Source organism: Hipposideros armiger, unplaced genomic scaffold (genome assembly GCF_001890085.2).
Source record: "Hipposideros armiger isolate ML-2016 unplaced genomic scaffold, ASM189008v1 scaffold_96, whole genome shotgun sequence".
NCBI classification, from domain to species: Eukaryota; Metazoa; Chordata; class Mammalia; order Chiroptera; family Hipposideridae; genus Hipposideros; species Hipposideros armiger.
The window spans coordinates 1,756,701-1,778,887 of record NW_017731446.1 but is presented as its reverse complement, the minus strand read 5'-3'; the positions used below and the strand labels follow the sequence as shown (position 1 = coordinate 1,778,887).

The 22,187-nt window shown below is 50.6% G+C and overlaps 1 protein-coding gene across 2 annotated transcripts in view; it reads left to right on the top strand.

Annotated features, from left to right (window-relative positions):
* Positions 1 to 8,567: 8,567 nt before the first annotated feature.
* Positions 8,568 to 22,187, top strand: part of FGD5 (FYVE, RhoGEF and PH domain containing 5) — a 126,882-nt gene continuing 113,262 nt past the window's right edge. The window contains exons 1-2 of one of the 2 annotated variants that reach the window (XM_019646052.1): positions 8,568 to 8,737; positions 16,953 to 19,623. In XM_019646052.1, coding sequence (XP_019501597.1) covers positions 8,725 to 8,737; positions 16,953 to 19,623 — 2,684 coding nt within the window. In that variant the 5' untranslated portion in view covers positions 8,568 to 8,724. The remainder of the gene's footprint in view (positions 8,738 to 16,952; positions 19,624 to 22,187) is intronic. The other variant, XM_019646051.1, reaches the window with a different exon arrangement.

Below are 22,187 nucleotides of genomic sequence, written 5' to 3'. Positions count from 1 at the left end.
GGGTCATAGCAAAAGGTCCCCCAGAAAAGACGCTTTTTGGAATTCCGAGCCCCTGTCACTTTGAGCTGCATCCCACTGGCACCCACTGCCACAGTGAAATCTTTCAAAGTGCAAGTCAGAATTTGTCCCTCCATGGCTCCCACTTGTTCTGAGAATATGACCCAAAGGCTCCGATGAGCCACCTCTTTCGCCTTCTCCCATCCCCACTTGTCTGCACCCAGCACCTTGCTGTTCCTCAGATGGCACAGCCCTCTGGGTTTTTCCCTACTGGCACTTCTACCTGAATGCTGCCTCCAGGTCTTCGCATGACAGGCTCCTTCTCACTCCCCCCGTGTCCTCGCCTCTCCTTGGCCACCATACTCTGCTCCCCATCCATTGCTCATAGCTCTGATCATTCTCTGATCATTTACACTTGATTGGTGGACTAGTTTACTGGCTGCCTCCCCCAACTACAACCTCGTACAACACCAGTGAATAGGTGTTAGATGAGTGAATGACCTCAGTAAATGCTCACAACAGCTCCATGAATAAATCGTCCCATTTCACAGGTTAGAGAAACTGAGGCTGAAAGGTCAAGCCACTTGCCCAAGGTACACAGGTAGCAGGGAACCAAGACTGCAGAGAAGACAGCCTGACTTCAACCTCACACCTGTGCTCTGCTGAGTTTGACTTACTGTGTGGCCGGCCAGGCCCCCTCCTCTGAGTTCATCTCAACATTGTCATCCGTGCAATGAATATAAAATCCCAGCCCTGCCTTTCCCTCAGAAGGTGATGAGACTTGGAGGATGTCACTGAAGCGGACCCCCCTTGTCACCTGTACTGTACCACACCCATGAGGGGTTGGTAAGAAGAGGTTCTAAGCCAGGCCTGCCCTCGGAAGGGTTAACCTGGCCTCTTTGTCCCATGGTTGCCATGGGGACAGTTCCTGTCCTTCAGGAAGCAGGGAGAGCAATTTCCTGTTTTGAAGAAGGCTTGAGGGCTGTTTTCCTCCAATCAGCCTGCCCAAAGAGGGGCAGGAAGCCCAGGGCCGGGCCACCCCTGCTGCTGGGTGTGTGGTGGAGCCATGCCCACACCCACCCAGCCAGGAGGGGCCTTTGTGGAAATGTGGCCTCGGGAAAAAGCCAAACAGGCCAGTAGAAGGAAAAAAAAAATGGCTGGCCGGAAGAGGGTGGTCACTTCCTCCACAGACCTTGGATCCCATCCAGTGGTGATAAAACCTCCAAGCTGGTCCTGCCCAGCCTCAGACTCCCCTCCCCCAGAGCTCAGCCCTACCTTGGGGAGCTGAAGGCCTCCTGGACAAAGGCCTTTGAGGCCCCTGCCTGCACACTGGACACTTCAGCTTAACTGGGCTACTGGCCCCCAGTTTCCACCCCTGCCTGGCGTGCCTTTTCCTGCTCCTCTCTGCTTGTGGGATTCCTTTAGGGTGCAAAGCGAAGCCTTCCTCTTCCTGGAAGCCTTCCCAGCATGCATTTAAGCCCCCCAAAACTGTGGGTAAAGAACATTTGTGAATTCAAGCCTACTCTCTCTTGGGGCCCCTGCCCCAGTCTCCTAAGGTCATCCCACTTCCAGGCTTGTCCCTCCGACTCCCCTACCACTCCAGCTACCACACAGGTCTGACCCCGTCTCTCCTTCCCCCAGAAACAGTCTATGGCTCCCCATCACCTGCAGGGTAAAGTCCAAACTCTTTGGCTAGGCGCTGGAGAGCTCTTCCATACCCCCGTGCTGTGCTGTGACCACAGCACGCGTCTCACCTTGCCCTAGTCCCACCTACCTCTTCCATCCCCACAGGCACTCGCTCAGGCTACTCCCCTACCTGGAATGGCAACCTGCTTCTCCACCTGGAAAACGCCACTTGACATTTAAAGCCCAGCCCAGGGTCACCGCCTCTCTTCTAGCCCCTCAGCTCAACTTAGTTCCCTGCTTTCACCCCCAGCGCCACTGTATCGGTTAGCTGACCCTAGGCCCTTCCCCCGAACCGAAATGGAAGCTCTTCAAGGTCAGGAAAGTAAAGAGAAGAGGGCACTAACATTCCTTTAATCCTCACCACGACCCAAGAAAAAGGTCTCATTATTCCTATTTTACAGAGGAGAAAATTGAGGTGCAGAGAGACGAAAAGTCCTGCCCAAGGCCACAGAGCCAGTGACTGGTGGGGGCGGGGTCTCCAAGCCCCCAGCTCCTCTCTCTCTTTGTGCCTGGCCTAGGTGTGTGCAGTGGGGGGAGGGGAGGGCAGTGGGAGATGCCTGAGCTGAACTTACCTGAGGTTCCCCCCACCAGTCTTTGGGAGCACCGAAAGGGAAGGGTGGCCTTGTGAAGACTCCTCCACCCGGCAAGTGTCTGGCTCAGATTTGCTGGGCCCTGGAGCCAGGAAGGCAATTCAGTGACTTTCCAGGGGAAGATAAGCCCTGGGAGCAGATGCTGTCACAGCCGTGGCATTGTGATGCGGATGGTCCAAGGCTGCAGAGACCTGCGGGTCAGCAGCTGAAGAGGCTGCGGGGCCAGGGCCATTTATTTTTTTTAATAACATGCATTTTAGCCCTAGAGACAAAAGGTATACCTGCTCCCCGTGAAAAATAGGAGACCTAGGTGGATTCAATTGTAAAGTGAGATGTGAGGTGGCAACCGATTGGGCCCCAGCTTTTTGGAAGAGCCCCCTTCTCCCACGAAACCATGATTGTCACCTCCTCTGGACTGGGGCAGGAAGCAGAGCCCAGGCTGCCTCCCCATGCTCCTGTGCTCCCACAAGGCTCCCTTGTTACCCACGCTCACCCATCCCAGCATACACCTGGTGCTCAATATATGCTCTCTCCCATCCTTCACCTGCTCTGATTGTGGGGTTTGTGTGCCCCAGTTCCTGGTGTACTTTGCAAACATTTGTTGAGCACCGGCTGTGTATTTGACATTTAAATAATCATCATCCTTTATTGAGTGCCTCCTGTGTCTCTCCCTCCCCTACTGAATGCTTTAGATGAGTTATCTCATTTACTGAGCAGACACTATTTTCATATCCAATTGATAGGGGCCAGTGTGCCGAAGTGGGTAAGAAAGCTGTCGCCAGAGCCAGGATAGGATCCTCACCACTTACTAGCTGTGTATCCCTGGGGAGACGCCTCAGCCTCCCTGAGCCATGGTAGCCTCGCCTGTAACATGGGAGCAATAACATGGCCTACTTCATGTTTGTTGAGAGGATTAAATAAGCCAATAACATATACAAAACACTGAGTACACAGAATAAGCACTTGGCAAATACTATTATGATTTACCAATGGGCAAACTGAGGCTGGGACTGGCTCCCAGGACAGTGTAGCTCCTGATACTGCATTCTACTGCCTGTCCTGGAGTCTTGGCCATGCCGCCTTCACCTTCACACGAGCTTCCAGAGCCTAGATGCTGTTTCTGGAGCACTTGGCTGCATCTAGTTGTGGTGCTGGCTCTGCACTTTGCCGAGGTTTCAGGCAGGCAGGAATAGGGTGCTGGATTTCAGCAGTTTTGATTTGAGTTTCCCTAAGCTGTGCGCAGAGAGGTAATTAGCCCCAATGGTCAAGGATAATAAAAAGATGGGAGATGTTTGCTTACCTAGAGGATCCTGATCTTTAACTCAGACGATGAGTTATGCACATGTGAGTGAGAGGTGTGAGGGCAGGGTTTTCAGTGGGGTGGAGCCTGGGGGTCTTAAAGGGTCCAGTGAGGGGTGACTTTGATTTCAGAGGTCCCAGGGAACTGGGCAGCCTCACAGCAGGGGTCTAAGGGCATCTGAGAGGAGTCTGTGTTTCTCCCATTAGTGCGCTCATCAAACTGATGGGTCATTGCCATTGGGTGTCCTGCCTCCTCAACTGGCCTAGGAGCTCAAGAAGGCCAGAGTGAGAGAGGCACGTTTACTTCGGACCTGACCCAGTACCTGGCACAGAGTAGGCACTCAGTGCACTTTTGTGGAAGGAAGGAAAGAAGGGAGGGAGGGAGACAGGGAGATAGGGAGGAAGGGAGGGAGGGAAGGAGAAAGGGAGGGAGAGAGGGAGAAGGCTGGCTGCCTAAGACTCTGATCCTGATTCTGCCACTGTAATCTTGGACAAATGTGGTACGCTGTGAACAGCACAGGCCTTGGGGACAGGCAGACCTAGGTTTAGTCTCAAGTCCACCACTAGCTCTGAGTCTTGAGTAAGTCGCTCACCTCTCTGACCCTCAGTTTTCTCATCTGTAAAATGGAGATAATAATAAAATCACTTCACATTATCACAAGAAGCTTGTGAAGAGGGCACAATAAATGTAGCAATCAGCATTTGTTATGATTATCAATCTTATTATTGTCTGCTGTTATTGCCATAGCCGCCTCATCTGGCAATGTGCTGGTTGGCCAAGTGCCTTTCCCCCCATTTTCCTCAGGCTCTGAGGCTCCCACCTGGCTGTTCCTTGGAAGTATTAGAACCTTGGTGTCCGTTCCCTTGAATGCCCTTTGCAATGCTCCTGCAGGCATGGGCTGGGTCATCTTGAGGAAGCTGGGAGCTGCTGGCCAGTCTGACCATCCAAGGCAGACAGAAACAAGGGAGGAAAAGAAAGAGGGAGAGAGAAGGAAGGCCTGGAGAGTGCAGGGAGGCCTGACTCCTGCTGTGGATCTGCCTTAAAGGTGTCAAACCCCAACCCTGCCAGGCAGAAAAGCAAGGAGGAACTCCTGCCCTCAAAAGGCAAAGCAAGAGACCGCAGTCGTTGGAGGAGAGGTACATGGTTTCAGGCTCCATGTGATTCCAACTTGGGCCTGGCTGTCAGGAGGTGCGGATTCCACCACTGGCTGTTCCCCTAACTCACTGTCATTTTCCCCTCTGTGCCTCAGTTTCTCAGTCTGTCAAGTGGACATAACACCTATCCTGGGTGGCTCACAGTCTGCTGAGAGGAACAGATAAGATGGTAAGAGTGATTTGGAAAATGTGAAGACCTAGGCAGACTTGTTGGTAGTTAAGAACTCAGACCATGTTCTCAGAGTTGAATGGGTTATGCTTCCTGGCTGGGCTGTTGGGGCAAGTCGCTTCCCCTGTCTGGGCCTTAGTTTTCCCCATGTGTGAAATGGGGATACAATAATCCCTTTATAGGATTCTCGGGAAGAATACACGTGTGAAAGGCTCAAAACGGGAGCAATAATGGCCACTACTCTCCCCTTCCACCCACAGTCATATCTTTTGTGGTTATTTACAGCCATTCCAAAGCTCAGTGAGAGGTTACGCTTGGTTCCATAAGGATTGAGCAAGTCCAAGCATCAGCATTAGCACCGGATGTTTGAAGAGCCTTATGGTCTTTTACATCCATTTTCTCTTGTTAGGAAAAGCAAACAAAGGAATGAGCAGTTGAGCTTCACCGCCCACCACTCCACCCCAACATGTGGTTTCAGCTCAACAAGTTCAGACCTGTGTTTTTTCCCAACTGTCACTGGTGCTATGATCTTTTTAAGTAGACTTTGCTTAGCCTCAAATCCCAAATTCAACAGTAGTGGAAAAGGCTTAGCAAGGCTCTGTGGTCTGTTCCTGCCCTCCCTTCTCCTGTGCGCAGGCCCAACAGCGAAGGGAAACGTGGGCCGTTGATAGAATGATTCTGACCATCCAAGGCAGGTAGAAAAGAAAGAGGGAGAGAGAAGGAAGGCCTGGAGAGTGCAGGGAGGCCTGACTCCTGCTGTGGATCTGCCTTAAAGGTGTCAAACCCCAACCCTGCCAGGCAGAAAAGCAAGGAGGGACTCCTGCCCTCAAAAGGCAAAGCAAGAGACTGCAGTCGTTGGAGGAGAGGTACATGGTTTCAGGCTCCATGTGATTCCAACTTGGGCCTGGCTGTCAGGAGGTGCGGATTCCACCATTGGCTGTTCCCCTAACTCGCTATATGATCCCGCTGTATGACCCTACCTCTCCTGCTCTTACCCTGGAATCTTAGGTTATTTGGGTTTTATTGCTAATCCCAGAAACAAGCTCAATTTTTAAAACATATTTTCTTTTTGCATCAACTATGCCCCCCCACCTTCTCAACCATCAGCTCTATCACTTCCCATATTCATGACCGCACTCAACCCCATCATCTCCACCACCTTCATCACCTTGACCAACTTCACCCCACCCTGTCACCACCAGCCCACCACCTCCATCACCTCACTCGGATCTACCACCTCCATCCCCCATCACCTTGACCAGCTCCACCCCCTCCATCATCTCAAATCCATTTCTACCACATCTACCAATTCTACCACCTCCACCCCCTCCACCACCAACAACCGTATCACATCTTCTATCTTCACCATGATTTCCACAGCTACTTCTATCACCTTAGCTCCTCCACCTACAACACCATATCTCCCACATCCACTATCACTTCCATCATCACCTTTCCATCGCCATCTCTAACATCTCCAGGCAGGGATATATAAAGTTTATTAAGAACCCACATAACACAAATTCTGCCATCGATTTTCTATTCCAGAGGTACAAGTATTTCTCCACAAAAGGTTGGAGGCTTAAAGACCCTGGTGGCTCAGAGATGAATAGGTCATTTTTAAAAGAATAAAATTCAATTCCTGATTTAGGGAAACTGAGGTACACCCTAGACCCTTGCCTGTAAGTGTGCATAATCTAATTCCATACTGTAGGCATCAAGAGATGAAAATAAAACAAAACAAATCCTGCAAACCTGGTTAGGTGTATGCAAGTGCTTGGAGAGTGCGAAACACTATGTAAGATTTTTCATAAAGATGGGGATAAAAGAGTTTAACAGACTCTGGAGGCTTTCCACATTACTTAACTGAAAGTCATTCATTCCCATCTTCAGTATGTGTGCATTAAATACCTTCTGTGTGCCAGGCATCACCTGGTTCATGGAACAATTCAAACCAGACCTTCATGTGTGTCATATATTTTGAGTGAGCACCTAATATGCACCAGGAGTTCTGCTGGGTGCAAGCCCCCAGACATCCTGCAACCTACCAATCTTCCAATAACGTATTAGTAAGGAGACAGAGAAGCCAGGGATTAAGTTCTCACCCCAGTGAAAGCCCGGGGAAAACTGGGATGTCTTTTCCCTACTTCTGTGTCCTTTAGCAGCACATCTGGCCAAAAAGAAATGAGGTGGGTTATCTAGGGCAGTGTTTCTCCAACGGTGATGTGTCTACAGATCATCTGGAGAGCTTGTTAAAATGCAGATTCTGGTTCAGTGGGTTTTGGGGTGGGGCTTGAGGTTCTTCATTTCTAACAAGCCCCTGAGTGATGCTGATGCTTAGAGCCGAGAGGTGTTTCGTCTGTGCAAATATCTGGTTATCTAGGACCTGACAGAAGGAAGCCCTTGGTATGGCCATCAGAGCACCTCTCATCTGGTCCTCTGTACCTCATATTGGACATTCCCACCCTCTATTTCCCCAGCCAACCTCCTCAGGCTCCTTTAACAGGCCATGCCTTTTCACACCTCTAAGTCTTTGCCCAAGCTATTCCCGCTACCTGAAAGGCCTTTCCTTTACTTGAACCCTCTGCACTCTACCGCCACCTCAGAGTTCCCACAAGCTCCTGTGCATGCCTGTCCCCATCCCAGCACTTGTCCCGGGAACCAGACTATCTGCCTATGTTTGTGTGGACAATCAGGTGGGAGCTCGAAGTGGAAGGTTGGTGGGGTTCATCCATGTTGCCCAGCACCGGGGGTTGGTGCTGGCCAGTGTGCTGAGCCAACAAAGACAGGCTCCTCATCAACCAGGTCTCCCTTTCAACATCACCTCCCCAGGGAGGCCTTCCTTGATCACCAGTTCTCTACTCGAGTGTTTCTCAATGTTTCTCAAACTTCGGCTTGCATCAGAAGGACTTAGGGGTTTGTTAAACACAGGACTTCTGATTCAGTAAGTCTAGGGAGGGTGCCGAGAATTTGCATGTTTAACAATTCCCATGCTGATCCGCACACTTTTGAGAGCCACTGCTTTGCCCTATTACCCCAGTTTATCTCCCTCAAGGCACTTATCACTCTCTGAAATGATATTTATTGCTTATTTGTCTTGTGTCTCCAGTGACCTTCTCTCATCTAAGTTCCATGAGGGCAACAATTTGGGGCTGTCTTGTTGGGCGCTCAGCATAGCGCCTGGTGTAGGACTGAATGATGCCTGTGGTTCACAATAAAGATGGACGGTCCGTTTGGCAGAGGGACGAGGAAGTCCCCAGAAGCCCAACTAGCCGGCTCCGATGCTGGTTCCTCGTACCTCACGCGGCTCTCCGCGTCCCCACGGCCACGGCCCCTTTAAATGTGCACGGAGACGCCTCGCCCCTCGGCTCCCTCAATCCCTGACAGAGCAGAAAGGAGAGGGGGAAAAAAAGCCTTCCTCTTAGCGAGCGGGAGGAAACGTCTAAGAGGGGGCGGTGGCGCGGCAGCCGCCGAGGCAGCGCGGGCAGAGGCGCGGCGGGCAGAGCGCAGCGCGCCCCGCGCGGAGCCGGGAGCCAGGAGCGGACGCGACACCGCGCGCTTCCCGGGCCACCGCCCCCACGCGCGGCGCGCTCGCGCCCCCTCCCCGCCCTTCTCCTCCCCCGCCCCGCCCAGCCCCCCGAGGCTCGCGTCCTGCGCCCCCACTGGCCCTGCGCCCCGCTGGGAGTCCGGCGCGCGCCGGGGGGCGGGGCGGGCGCCAGGGGGTGCGGGCCCCGCAGGGCGGCCATGGAGTGAGACGGCGCGCGGACTCGCGCTCGGACGGAAGGACTGACTGACCGACGGGCGGCCCCGGGCTCCGTGCGCTGGAAGATGAACAGAGCAGGTAGGAGACTCCGCACGACCTCGGGCGCCGGGAAATACGCGCGAGGGGGCCCCGTCCAGGCGCTCCAAGTTGGAGCCCGCGGGGCGCCTGGAACGACGGCCGAGAATCCCCCGACCTTCCCACTGTGCTGGCTTCGGTCGAGATATGGGCGGGTCCGGAGTCCCCTCACGAAGGAAACTGGGAATCATTTGGGGCCCTTGGCCGAGTCTCCCCACCTCAGGGACGCCCCCTCAGTCACGGTGAGGCCGCCACCTGGCCATGTCCGCCCTCATCCCACTCTCACCGCGGCACCCAGAATTGAGGGCACCTTCGGCAACAGAGAAGGACGCCCCCTTCGCAGAGGCCACTTGGTTGCGCCCCTACACCCTCATCCGGGCCCTCCGGGTCCCGGCCAGATCCTTGCTGGCCCCTCACGGACCCCACCTGGCACAGGGGATCCGTCCAGTCTCTCCACACCAGGGTCTATTCCTGCGCCTTCAGCACCCGGCGGCGCACCCTTAGAGGATTACTGCTTCCCGTCTCTCTCCCCAGATCCCGAGACTTGGAGCTTACTCTCGGGATAGGACTAAAAAGCCCTAAATCGTTTCCCCCTCAGCGAACCCCTCCGTCGTTGTGCCCTGGCCCGGGCCCTCTTTGTGCCTCCCTCAGGGGACCGAATGCCAAGGGGACAGTTCTCGCCGACGCTGCTGCACGCCAGCCGTCCCCTCCCGCACCTCGTGTCTCTGCCTGGTGAATCTGACTCGCCAGTTCCAGGATTCCGTGCAATCCCGAAAGTGTTTGACGGCAGATATTAGCAATCTCGCCAGAGGAGTGCCATTTAACAGATTTAGTGACTGAGACTCAGAGCTAGGCGGTGCCTGGAGCCCCGTTCCCGGGATTCCTGACTGCATCCGCAGGGAGGGCAGAAAGTTCCCTCAAAGAGGAGAGTTTGCAAGGGAACAGTCCCAGCTAACTTCATCTGCCTGCCAAGGGGCGACCGTCACTTTTTTCCCCTAGAATTTAGCACAAGACAGCCCTCTCCCCAACCAACACCCTTGTCTGAAGCCATACTCCGAAACACACATCCCTAAAGAAACAGGAAGCCACCATTTTGGCTGTCTTAGAACCATATCCTGCTGCTGCTGCTGCTGCTGCTGCTGCTGCTGCTGCTGGTGTGTGTGTGTGTGTGTGTGTGTGTGTGTGTGTGTGTGTGTGTGTGTGTGTGTGTGTGTGTGTGTGTGTGTGGTGGGCTTTTTTCTTTCTAAAATATTTTTAATGAAAAAAGTCATTGTCTTAGGAGTGAGGTGCAGACAGGAGACATTGGTTGGACTGATCTGAAAAAGGAGCCACTTGGGGACTTGGGAGTGTGGCAGTTGCCTCTCTGTGTCCAGGCCCCGTTGTTGCTGGGCATGTGGCTACCTAGACAGTTAGAGTGTGGCTCACACGATAGTGGGGAGGTAGGAGGCGGGGTGCCACTTTGTGGTACTGGGAAAGGCTGGAGCGGCTCCCAGTACCCAGCCAGCCACTCCGTGGAGGAAGAAGGTCGCCTCCTGCCTATTCTGGCACAGCCTGGACAGAGCCAGGCTAGCTTTTTCCTACACTCCTAATAAAACTCGTTTTAAAACAATGGTGAGAGCGGTTCCAGCTTTCCCACGTTATCCTGCATGAGGCTAGGGCAGCCCTTCCTTCTCTGAGAATCTGGGGGATGGAGTGAGCCAGAATAAACAGAGAGGACAGTTTGGTCCCAGGAAATCTCAGCGGTTGCTGCGCTTGGGCTCAGCCCTCTTATAATTTGTCTCCAGCATAAACCTGGTTCCTTTTTTCTGTGTGGTGGCAATGATAAAAACCTCACATAATGATTTCTGTGTGCCAGACTCTGAAATCCCTGATCCTGTAGCATAATGGTTCACAGACTCCATAGGACTGAATCTCAGAACCACCATATACTCAGTTATGTGACCGTGTGCAGGTTACTTAACCTCTCTGAGCCTCAGTTTCTTCATGTGAAAAGTGGGGATAATGAGGTCTTGGTCATTGAGTTTTCAGGATTCAATAAAATAAAGCACGTAAGGCATCTGGAATAATGTCTTTCACATTCTAAGTGACCAATAAATACCAGCTAGTATTTATTGAATGCTTACTTACTAGGTAGACAACTATGTAGGCAAAGATGTTGCCTTTAAGTGTTTTACTTGTATCAATTTAGCTTTCACAGTGACCTGATGAGGTAAGTAAGTACTCTTGCTATCTCTATTTTATAAATGAAAAAACTGAGCTGCAGGGATTTAATGGTCACTGACTTAATGGGGAGCGGAGACAGGATTGAAACAGACTGTCCAGCTTGAGAGGCTGCTTTTTTATCAAATGCCTAACACATAGTAGGTATACAGGCAATGTTTGCCAGTTGATTTTGTTAGTCATCCTATATGTCTGTTATTTCCTTTGAACTTCTCAACAGCCTTAAGATAAAAGAGGGTATTTCTTTCATGTTACCAAGAAAGAAACTGAGGCTCAGAGAGGCAAAGTCACTTGCAAGGTCACACAGCTGATGGGTGGCAGAGCTGGGATTGGAGTCCACGTCTGTCTGAGCCTGGGGCCCATGTTCTTCCCACTGTGTCCCATGCTGTCTTCCAAGTAAGTGCCCTGTTGTGGATCACTGGACTAGTTTAGCAGCAGCCTAATTAGAAATCATCAGGCTTGGCGTGGACATTCCAGCAAGCACCCAGGAATGAAAGTTAAATTAAGATGCAATTGGAAGGTGAAATTGGAAGATAATTACTCTTGGAACATATGGTTATGAGAGTTCCAGGGGGAGCAGAGTGAACTGCAGTTGAAACAGACTTGGGGACTGAAGACAGGGATGTCAGGGGACATCATGAGACGAGCTGTGAGTTTTAATAGGCTGTAGTCGGCCAGAGCAGAAGGTACTTACTGACTGGTGCAGTCCCTTTGCTCTACCGATGGGAAAACTGAGGCTCAGGGAGGAGAAAGGACTTACCCAAGGTCATACCTTCAATTAAGGGCTGAGCCTGTGGTGGAGATCAGAGCTTTTGACTCCCAGTCCAGTGCTCCTTCCAATATCCCTTCTAATTGAACCTCTACCTAGCTGACAAGAGAGCAGCAAGCATGAATGTGTGAGTGACAGATATTTAATTAAAATAGAGAAAGAAAATATAAACTGGTACCAGAGGCTGGCTGGGATGATTTCTATCACCAGAAGCTGTTAAAAATCTCTTTCTCCTGTCACTGGGGTTACACCCCCACACACACCGCCCCTAGTTAACTCTTAGCATCTTGGCTTGAAGGATATTTGCATTCAAGTCATCCTGAGATATAGCAAATTTCCAGGAGGTCCTGGCATTGATAACTCAGGCTCTGTGATACAGAGAAAGAAAAGGTTCATGTAGCAGGCAGAGGGAGTCTGGAGACAGCAGAGGGTCCATCAGCTCCATCCATACTGGGCTCTGGACAGTCAGAAAGTTAACTTTAACCCAGAAGAGGAACCCCAGCTCTGATTTATCCTGTAATCCCACTGTTCCCACCATACTCAAGCTCAGCTAAAGTGGACTCCACCATACTCGCAAAGGGCTTTGCATCTAACTGCCTCTGGGCTTCTGCACACTGTTCCCTCTACCTGGAATACTCAGCCTTCTTTTCGATTGTGAAATCCTCTCTGTCCTTCAGTGTGCAGCCCTGAGCCTTCTCTAGGCAGAGTGGGTCTGAGACCCAGATAACTGTGCTGAGGGCAGGAGCTCTATCTGGTTCCTGTTTGTGAAGGAGGCAGGGAGGGAGCAGAGCTGGAAACCCTCACCTCCCTTTATTTTCTTCGCTCCCTCCTCGGTCTCCTTTGCTGGCTTCTTGTCTCTCCCTCCTTGGCTCTGCTCTTTTCTCGGTCCATACTCCTTCGCTTGCTGATCTCACCAGGGTCATGCCTTACATTTCATCTCTGTGATGGATACCTCCAGCCAGACCTATCCCCAGAACCCAGACTGGAATACTCAGGGGCCCGCTTGACATCTCCACCAAGGTGTGTGATAAGTAACTCGAACCTGACATGTGCAAATTGAAGTTCTGGCTTCCCTCCCCAGCACCTACAAGCTTCCCCAGTTCAGTTGGTGGCAACATCACTTTTCCAATTGCTCTGACTCAAAACCTTGGTGTGGTCCTTCACTTCGCTCTTTCTCTTACACCCCATATCCAGACTATCTGCATACCCCACCAGCTCTACCTTCATGTTTGGATTCTGACTTTTTTTCACCACTTCTGCTGCTGCCAAGCGGGTCCAAGCCTCCATCATCTTTTGCCTGGATTATTGCAAGAGCCTCCTCACTGATCTCCCTGCATCCATCTTCCCCACTTGTACTTATTTCAACACATTAGCCAGAATGTGCATGTCCTTCTGCTCAAGCCCCTTCATAATCTACACTCTCCCTATGACCTTTCTGACCTCATCCCTGCTTTTCCTTCTCGCTTCCCCATTCCCCTGCAGCCTCTCTGGCCTCCTTGAACATGCCAGGTGAGTCCTGGACTCCCTCTCCTCTTTCAAATCTTGGCTGTAATGTCGCCTCATTGACACCTATCCTGTTCACCCTGTGTAAAATTGCAAAATCCCCAAACTCCTAATCTTTCTCCATAGACTTTATGATCATCTAACATACGATATGTAAAATACTTACCTTTTTGTTGCTTATCTCCCACCACTAGAATATAAGGTCCATGAGGGACAGGGTGTTTGTTTTGTTTATTGGTGTATCCAGAGATTATAGATGAGTGCCTGGCACATAGTGGGAGCTCAATAAATACCTATTTAATGAAATAGGGTTAAAGGAAGTTGGATGGGAGCAAATGAAAGTCAGCCACCCATCTTATGGTCAGTACTTCTGAGCTCATTGAAGGATGTAAATTTCTCACTGGGCCAGCTGTCCCTGGTCTCTTGGCCTCAGTTTCCCTGCATTTTCTTTTCTCTGCATCACTAGAAGGGAGTGCTGAGTCTCCACTATAGAGGAAATTTCAGTGGCCAAAGGTTCAAGGCAGAGGTTCAAGTGACTGCAGCAGGAAACCCACACTCTACCTGGGTCCTGCCCCAGGCTTTCTGACTGACTGCTGTCTGTGCCTCAGTTTTCTCATCCTTCAGTGAGGGGTCAGACAGGGCCTTTCCGATTCTGGCGTCTTTTGATCTCAGAGCAGATGCAGGTGAAACTCCCTGAGCATCAGAGCTGGAAGCAGAGCATGGACGCTGCGAGCCTGTCATTCCTAGGGGCTCTGTGGGGAAGACATTTTCTTGCAGGATCACGCCTCAGATGCCCACTGTAACCTTTCCCGAAGAGATGGCACCCACAGATCAATAGCTTGATTGGATGAAGGATGGGGTGGGGGTGGGGGGCGATACAGCCAAGGTGACGGTCGTTTTTCATAGCCCTTCTGTCCCTCTGTCAGGTCTCATGGCGCCCATACGAAATACCACCTGTTAAGGATGAGAAATGAGACTCCCCACCCCCCAAAGAATAATTTCATGAAAAGCCTGACACTGGATGTTGAGCGCGTGAAGCTAATATTACATAATATATAAATATAGAGCAAGACTTATACCAGGGGGCAGATGTGGGGTAAACAAAGACTGGCTTAATTAGAATAACAATAGCTACTGTTTATTGAGTACTCCTATGTGAAGGCCTGCTACTAAGCACTTTTAATATATTGGGTTGTCGGAAAAGTCATGATGCATTTTTGCAACGAAAAACATAGAAAAAAACACATCATGACTTTTCCGACAACCCAATATATCTTTTAATCTTCACAACAGCCCCTTGAGAGTAGGTACTACTGTTGTACCCATTTTACACATACGAGAACTGAGGCTCAGTTTCATCGTTTATAAGTGGCAAAGCCAGATTTTGAACTCAGGTCAGCCAGGCTCCAAAGACTCACTCTGTTAGTCCACATTGAGCTTAGCTGTTTAAGCTCCAAATTTGGGTTTTTTGTGTTTTTTTGCTAATCTGGACAGATGTGTTTCTAACCAAGTACATACTTAATTGCTTGTGGAAATAAGGAGTTGGGAAGTCATATATTACATCTTGAGGACTCTGGATTATCTGGATGTCAGTGGCAGGCCTGAACATTGATGCAGATGAATATGGGTGTGGGTTAAGAGGCTGATAGAGTGGTATGTTAGCCGTGGGTACTTTGACAGCTATGCCTCTTCTCTCCTTTTCCTGCTGTCAGCTACCATGTCTTACAGCTGGCAGTGTTCCTGCTCTAACCTATCCCCAACCCCTTCTAATTAGCTGTGCACTGGGAAATCAGACAGCCAAGTTCATTAGATGTATGTGCAAAGCACAAGTAAAGAGGTTTTGAAATGCGGCCCTTTTAGAAACAGAGTGCAGGGGCTTCGTAACCCTGTATTATTTCTACTCCAGTCCTTTTCTTCTTTCCTTTGGGGCCACAGTTGACTTTTACATAGTCCTGCCAGTTTGGGAGATCATATTGACTTTGGTTTCAGACATCCTGAAATTGAGGTGCCAATGGGACAGTCCTATGGAGATGTCTCAAATCAGCTAGAGCTGTGCTGACCAGCACCATAGCCACCAGCCATGCGTGGTTAATGAGCACTTGAAGTGTGGCTAGTCTGATGTGTGATGTCCTGTATGTGTAAAAAACACTTAGTTCAAAAGAGAATGTCAAATATCTCATCAATAAATTTTGTGTATCAGCTACGTGTTGATCCAAATACGATTCACTGATTACATGATAATACTCATAATAGTAATAGTTTGGATATATTGAGTTTAAAAACTGTATCATTAAAATTAATTTCATCAGTTTCTTTTTTACTTTTTAATGTGGCTATGAGAACATTAAAAGTTACACATGTGGTGATAAATGTGGCTCACGTTATATTTCTGTCAGACAGCCCTGGTTTAGATCGACTGGGGTTAGATGCTGCAAGGATTTATCTAGCAGTCAAATGCATGCAGAGGAGAAGAGTTTGTTGACAGATCTCCAGGTCCTCTGCTCCACCTTCCTTCTGTCACAGCCATGCTGGCACTCTGAGGCTGCTGTCTGTCAAACCAAAGCCTTACTGGGGATGGAACTGGGAGATGAGATTGGGCTGAAGGGAGACTTGTCCATCCTGATCCATGGGCAGTGGGGAGCCAGGCAGCACTTATGAAGTGGAGATGTCAGGATGGGGTTGGATTTCTGGAAATCTGCCTTCCTGCCTCTGTTCACAGTGTAGCCAGAGGCTCAGAGGTGCAGGCAGGAGGTGTGGAGGTGTGGGCTGGCTTGTGGCAGGAGAGATGCCGAACTTGGAAGTGGGCAACTACTCCCTGGACCCTTCTGCTTGTCAAGGTGCCTCCCATCCTGCAAAATTTAGCCAAAATCTCACCTTCTCCAAGAGGTCTTCCCTAGCCATGGCAACTGTTGCTTCTCAAACTCCTGTAGCATATCGTACTGCATCTTTTGTTCTGCCATGGTCAGTAGGTCCTCACCATCCACAAGGGAAGAGGCCTTTTGCAAATATCCATATAATTTCTCCCATGAAATCAAAATGCAGGGCACTTAGTCTTAAAGCATGTAAAATTCAGAGGTGACCCTCAGAAGAATCATACATCACTGTCACAAACCTTTAATGTATCACTCTTGAAGGAATGAGATAATGGCTATTCATTCATAATATTCCAAGGGCCTACGGCTCTGTCCTCCAATTGTTCTGTCGGCCTTGTCTCCCTAACTCAACTGTGAGTGGTCAGCAGGGGTGTTCTTCTCTTCTTGACCCTAGAAGACCCTGTCATCTATAGTGCTATGTGTATAGTTGCAGGCATCCAGCAAATTAACTGTAGAATGACTATAAGCTCCATGAGTGCAGCAGCATGGTGACTGTCAAGTTCAGCATTGTCTCCTGGATACCTGACACATAGAAAAGCATTTAATGAATGAGTGCGATGATCTGCACACCTTTATTTGAGGAGTACAAGATGTCATTTGGTTGTGTTGTGTTAGCTGGACTGTGTACAGAAGAAAGGTACAGTTACTTTGTTTATGGAATGAATCCTTAGTGGAAACTTAAGGGATTTTAAGGATGATGATGGAGATATAAACCTAAGACAGAACATAGTAGATTGGGTTCACATGTGTTGGGAAACCAACCGTCTTCAGTGTTCTCTTGAAAATGGTAAATAGGAGTGGAAATAAAGGTAACTATACTTTTTATCTCCTTTTCTCTATTTTAATCCTTTAGATTCACCAAAACCACCAGTTGCTCCCAAGCCAAAGACTGCCAATCCCCTCACACCCGTGACGGCACCCAAATTCCCTTCGTCACCCCGGCCTGACAGTCTTCATAGTCCCAACTCCATGTCGAGGGGGCCAAAACCCCCCATCGCCCCTAAGCCCAGGCTGGATACCCCCAACGAGTGGAGGGCCAGCGTGTATATGATCAACAGCTTGAACAAATGCAGCAATGGAAAGCTGCTCTGTGTAGACAGGGGGCTTTACGAAGAGCAGCAGTCCAACCTGGAGGGCTCCGAGGCTGAGGCCGACGAGGATTACATCGTGGTCCCCAGGGCTCCACCGGCAGAGGGCGAACCCGGGGATGGGGACTCTGTGGAGAATGCAGTCACGGTGGCTGCGGATGCCACTCGGGAAGAGGAACACCAGGAGGGAGGTGAGGAGGAGGGGGCAGGAGCTGCTGAGGATGTGGCAGCCCCAGCCGAAGTGGCGTTGAGTGGAGAGGGCGACCAAGGTGTAGCCCCCACTCCTGAGAACGTGGCGGCAGATGACTGTGCCCCAGACCCAGGGACCGAGGAGCAGAAGCTCACAGGTGAGGAGGAAGAGACGCTGGTGGAAGAGCACAACATACACAACCTGGAGGACAGGGGCCCTTGGGATGGGGAGGCAGTCTTTCCAAGCGATATCATTCTGTCTCAAGTCAACTTAGAGGATCCAGCAGCTCCTGGTGAGGAGCCTGGGCCCCCGGGGACACCCAGGGAGGCAGAGGAGGATGGTGAGGAAGGCTGTGCCAATGCAGAACCAGGGACACCAGACGAGTGCCCGGATTCCGACAGGCCTGCCGACGGGGGTGCTGAAGATGCCAGCGAGGAATCCTTGGAGAGTGAGGGATTGGCCACAGGCGTCCAGGAGGTAGAGATAGCTACAGACCGCCCTGAAATCCCTGAGGAGGAATGTGAAGATGCTACAGGTGGTGGCAACCAGGATGACCAGGATGAACCACCTGACCAAGATGAGAAAACTGACCAAGAAGAAATGGCAGCAATCACCCAAGAGGAGGGAGAAAACACTGAAGAAGGTGAACACACTGTGCAGGATGAAGCTGCTGAGGAGAGCTGCCAGATCATCCCTTTCGAGAATGACTGTATGGATGACTTCATGACATCGCTCTCAGGAAGTCCCTATGAGTTCTTCCCGACTGAGAGCACATCTTTCTGTAGTGAAAGCTACTCTCCTTCTGAGCCAGCTAAAGGCTTAGAGTCAGAGCAGGAACCCCAGTCGGGGGGATGTGCAAAGCAGGACGCGGTGGCTGGAATTTTGGGTTGCCGGCGTGGTTCCCTGCAGGGTGGCTCTGGGGAGGCTCCCTCTGTCCCCAATGTGGTGGTCATGCCAGAGGATGAGGACGCCACAGATGACGCACTCACCAACCCCTATGAGATGGGAGTCGAACTGCCATGCGGGGCTGACCCTGGAGAGGGAGAGCAGCCTGAGACCCAGGACGCATCAGACACCCTGAGTGGTTATGGCCTGAAAGAAGTGAACTCTGATGCTGAGGGCAACCTGGTCCCCATCGACAGGAAGAACATCATGTCTAGGGCTAGGCCCCACTCTGGGAAAGTGCCTGGCTACGTCCCAGAAACTGTCCCGGAAGAAACTGGACCAGAAATTGGCTCGTCAGCCGTTGGCATTGGAGGGGCCACGGAGGAGGCAAGAAAGATGGTTTTGTCCTTGGAGGGGAAGCTGCCGGAAGCCAGCCGGGCCTTGCCGGCAAAGCCCAGAGCCTTCACTCTGTACCCTCGATCATTCTCCGTGGAAGGCCGAGAGATCCCAGTCTCCGTGTACCGGGATCCGGAGGCGTCTGGCTTAGAGGACAATTGGATCAAAAGGAAAGATGACAACCTCTCTCTGCCCTGTGTGATTGGCTCCTCTGGGAGTTTCTCCCAGAGGAACCACCTTCCATCCAGCGGCACCTCAACTCCATCTTCCATGGTGGACATCCCACCACCTTTCGACCTGGCCTGCATCACCAAAAAGCCCATCACGAAGAGCTCTCCCTCGCTCCTGATCGAGAGCGAGCCCCCGGACAAGCACAGCAAGAAGAAGAAGTCATCCTTCAAGCGGTTCTTGGCGCTGACGTTTAAGAAAAAGACCGAGAACAAAGTGCACGTGGATGTCAACGTGTCTTCTTCCAGGTCCTCTTCTGAATCCAGCTACCACGGGCCTTCCCGGCTCCTGGAAATTGACCGCAGGAGCCTCAGTAACTCCCCTCAGCTTAAGGCCAGGACAGGCAAGCTCCGGGCTTCCGAATCGCCCTCCTCTCTCATCTTCTACAGGGACGGCAAGAGGAAAGGCGTCCCCTTTAGCAGGACGGTGTCCCGAGTGGAGTCCTTTGAAGACCGTTCCCGGCCCCCCTTTCTGCCCTTGCCCCTGACCAAGCCCCGGTCCATCTCATTCCCCAACGCCGACACTTCGGACTATGAGAACATTCCAGCCATGAACTCGGACTATGAGAATATCCAGATTCCGCCCCGAAGGCCTGCGAGGGCTGGGACATTTACGAAGCTGTTTGAAGATCAGAGCAGAGCCCTGTCCACAGCAAATGAAAATGATGGCTACGTGGACATGAGCAGCTTCAACGCCTTCGAGAGCAAGCAGCAGAGCACAGACCAGGAGGCGGAAAGGTACCGTGAAATCAGTTTTCTTTGTTGTTGGGCGAGTGGAACTGCCAGAGAGGCGGGTTTAGGTATAGGGGACGGAAAGGACTTGCTTTTTAGCCTCAGGCTGTATTTCTTTCTAGCTGTATGACTCTGGGTGAGTGGCTTTACCTCTCCGAGCGTCAGTGACTTCATCTGTGGAATGGGATTCATGCTACCTCATGGCAGGGTGTTTGAGAAGGTCAGAGTAGATAACCCCTGTGAAAGTATTGTCTAAAATGCCAACTTCGGGACAGATGTGAGCATGTGCATTTGCATTATTTGGGGACTATGTCTCATCTAGGTAGATGGCTTCGCTTACTCCCCTCTGGGAAAGTCACCAAGCGAGAAGGTTCTGGAATCTTGCCAAACTAAATAATCTTTCGCCATCAGGAAAATACCCTAATTTGAGATTGATACCTTTTTATTGTGTAAATATAGACTATTGAAGAGAACTAGAAAAGACAATTTAAGTTGTTTAAAAAGCCAAGGGCGCCCTAAGCTAAATTTCTGAATAGAAGTTGTTAAGAGGAACATCCAAGTTGATTGTGGGGGTGGGGGTGGGGGAGATGACTCACTCACCTTTGAAGTGGGAGTGAAACACTGAAATTATTGACAACAGTGGGGGTTTTCTGACTCCATCTTCCCAAGACTGACTGAATGCTCTTATTAATTATCCCAAGTGGATAATTGTCAAATCTTACTGTTCGTTATACATTGTGGATGCAACTTAAGGGTAATGCATTTCAGTCTCAACCAGTTACACTCTTTGGAGGCACCTGATCTGAATTAACGAAAAGCCAGAATGGTGGTGATTTTAAAGGAAATCCTGATTCTTCCCCCTCGTGCCCACTAACAGCCCAGTCCCACACAGCTGTTGCTGCTAGGGCTTCCTAGGGGACCTACAGTAATGAATTTTCAATTAGCATTAGCTGTCACTGGAGTATAGACACTTAGATGTGTTTGTGTGGTTTATTCTCCTGAGTTTTTTACATGGTTCCCCACCCTGGTTCTGTCTTCTCCCTACTCCAAGCCTGCACAAGGCTACTAATTAGTTCTTTCGAGAATGAAAGGGTTTGTTTGCTGGAGCAGAGGTAAACACCAACAATGCTGGAGGGATTGAGTTTAGTTTGGATAATGTGGATGTGTGTGAACATTTGGGGTGAGAGGGGCAGAGCCGACAAGGTCGTTGCATTAATAGTTATCAGCAGGGTTTGATGAGACCCAACCCTAGCTTGAGTGCCTCGTAGCATTAGTGAAAATAGAGCCAAGCTTTGAAACCATAAAATCTCCGTGCTAGAAAGGATCTCAAAGGGCATATGATCAAACCTCCCACCTCTAACAGGTCTCTCTCTTAACCCACTCTGTACTTGAACTCCTCAAGCCACAGGGAACTCACCACCTCCCAGAGCTGCCCTCTTTGTTGCTAGGTACTCGGATTAAGTTTTTCTGTATGAGGCAAAAGCTACCTCCCTCAAACATCCCTACCCAACTCATGCTGGCTCTTCTTAAGCCAGGTCGGTGAGCCCATTTCCTCTTTTGTATGACAGCACTTCAGACATTGAAATTTGCTTCTATAGAATCACAGAATTCTATAGCTGGAGGAGAACTTCAGACAACATTTGGTCTTGTTACAGAGGAGGAAACTGAGGCACAGAGAGGGAAAGGGACTTGCCTAAAGCCTCTCAGCAATTTAGTGGAGAAATCAGTTCTAGAACTCAGATTTCCTGATTCCTGGTTCAGGAATGTGCAGTGAATTATGCTAAGGGATGCCGGGTCTGACTGTGCATGCTGCACACTGAACAACGCCTGGCCACGTTCACCACATTCACCTTTGGTGCCCCCTGGGGCTGTGTGATGCACAGGCTACTTGCCATATGCATGTTGCTTTGATCTGTACTTTTCCAAAAAAACAAAACAGAATTCCTTCACTGAACTAATGTGACAATAAGGAATAAAATACCCAACAAAATGCGAATGCTACCATATCTTGACTGCTTTCTGTGTGCTAGGCACTGTGCTAGGTGCTTTCTCTGCATTATCTCACATTTGATACTACAGCCTGGGGTCTTGGTTGAATATCCTGAACTGTCAGGCCCTGAATTTTGAAAGCATTGGTGCCCTACTCTGGTACTGTTTCACCAAAGGCCAGACTGACTGGGATAAATCTCCTGTGCAGGAACCACATCCTCTTGGACATCAGTCAGTGAGTGAGCAAAGCTTTCTTCCGTTTTCCTGCATGAAACAGATGGGAGTAGAGGGGGAGGAAAATCCCCGCTTTGGGCTGGAACAGGTCTGGGCAAGGGAGGTTTCAGACACATCAAATGGAGAGGCATGAGGGGCAGCCATGGGGGTGGGGGACCCCACTGCTGCTTCGCCTGAATGGAAGCTTTGAGAATTGAGTTGGAGGGGAGCTACTGGTCTGAGACATGTGCCCAGGGGTGCTTCCGGTTGGACGGGGACTAGAGAGTGGGGAGACAGTTCCTTCCTCCTTCTGCTACTTGTCCTGCCCCACACTTTGCTAGAGTGTGAGGATCAGAGGCAGAAACCCA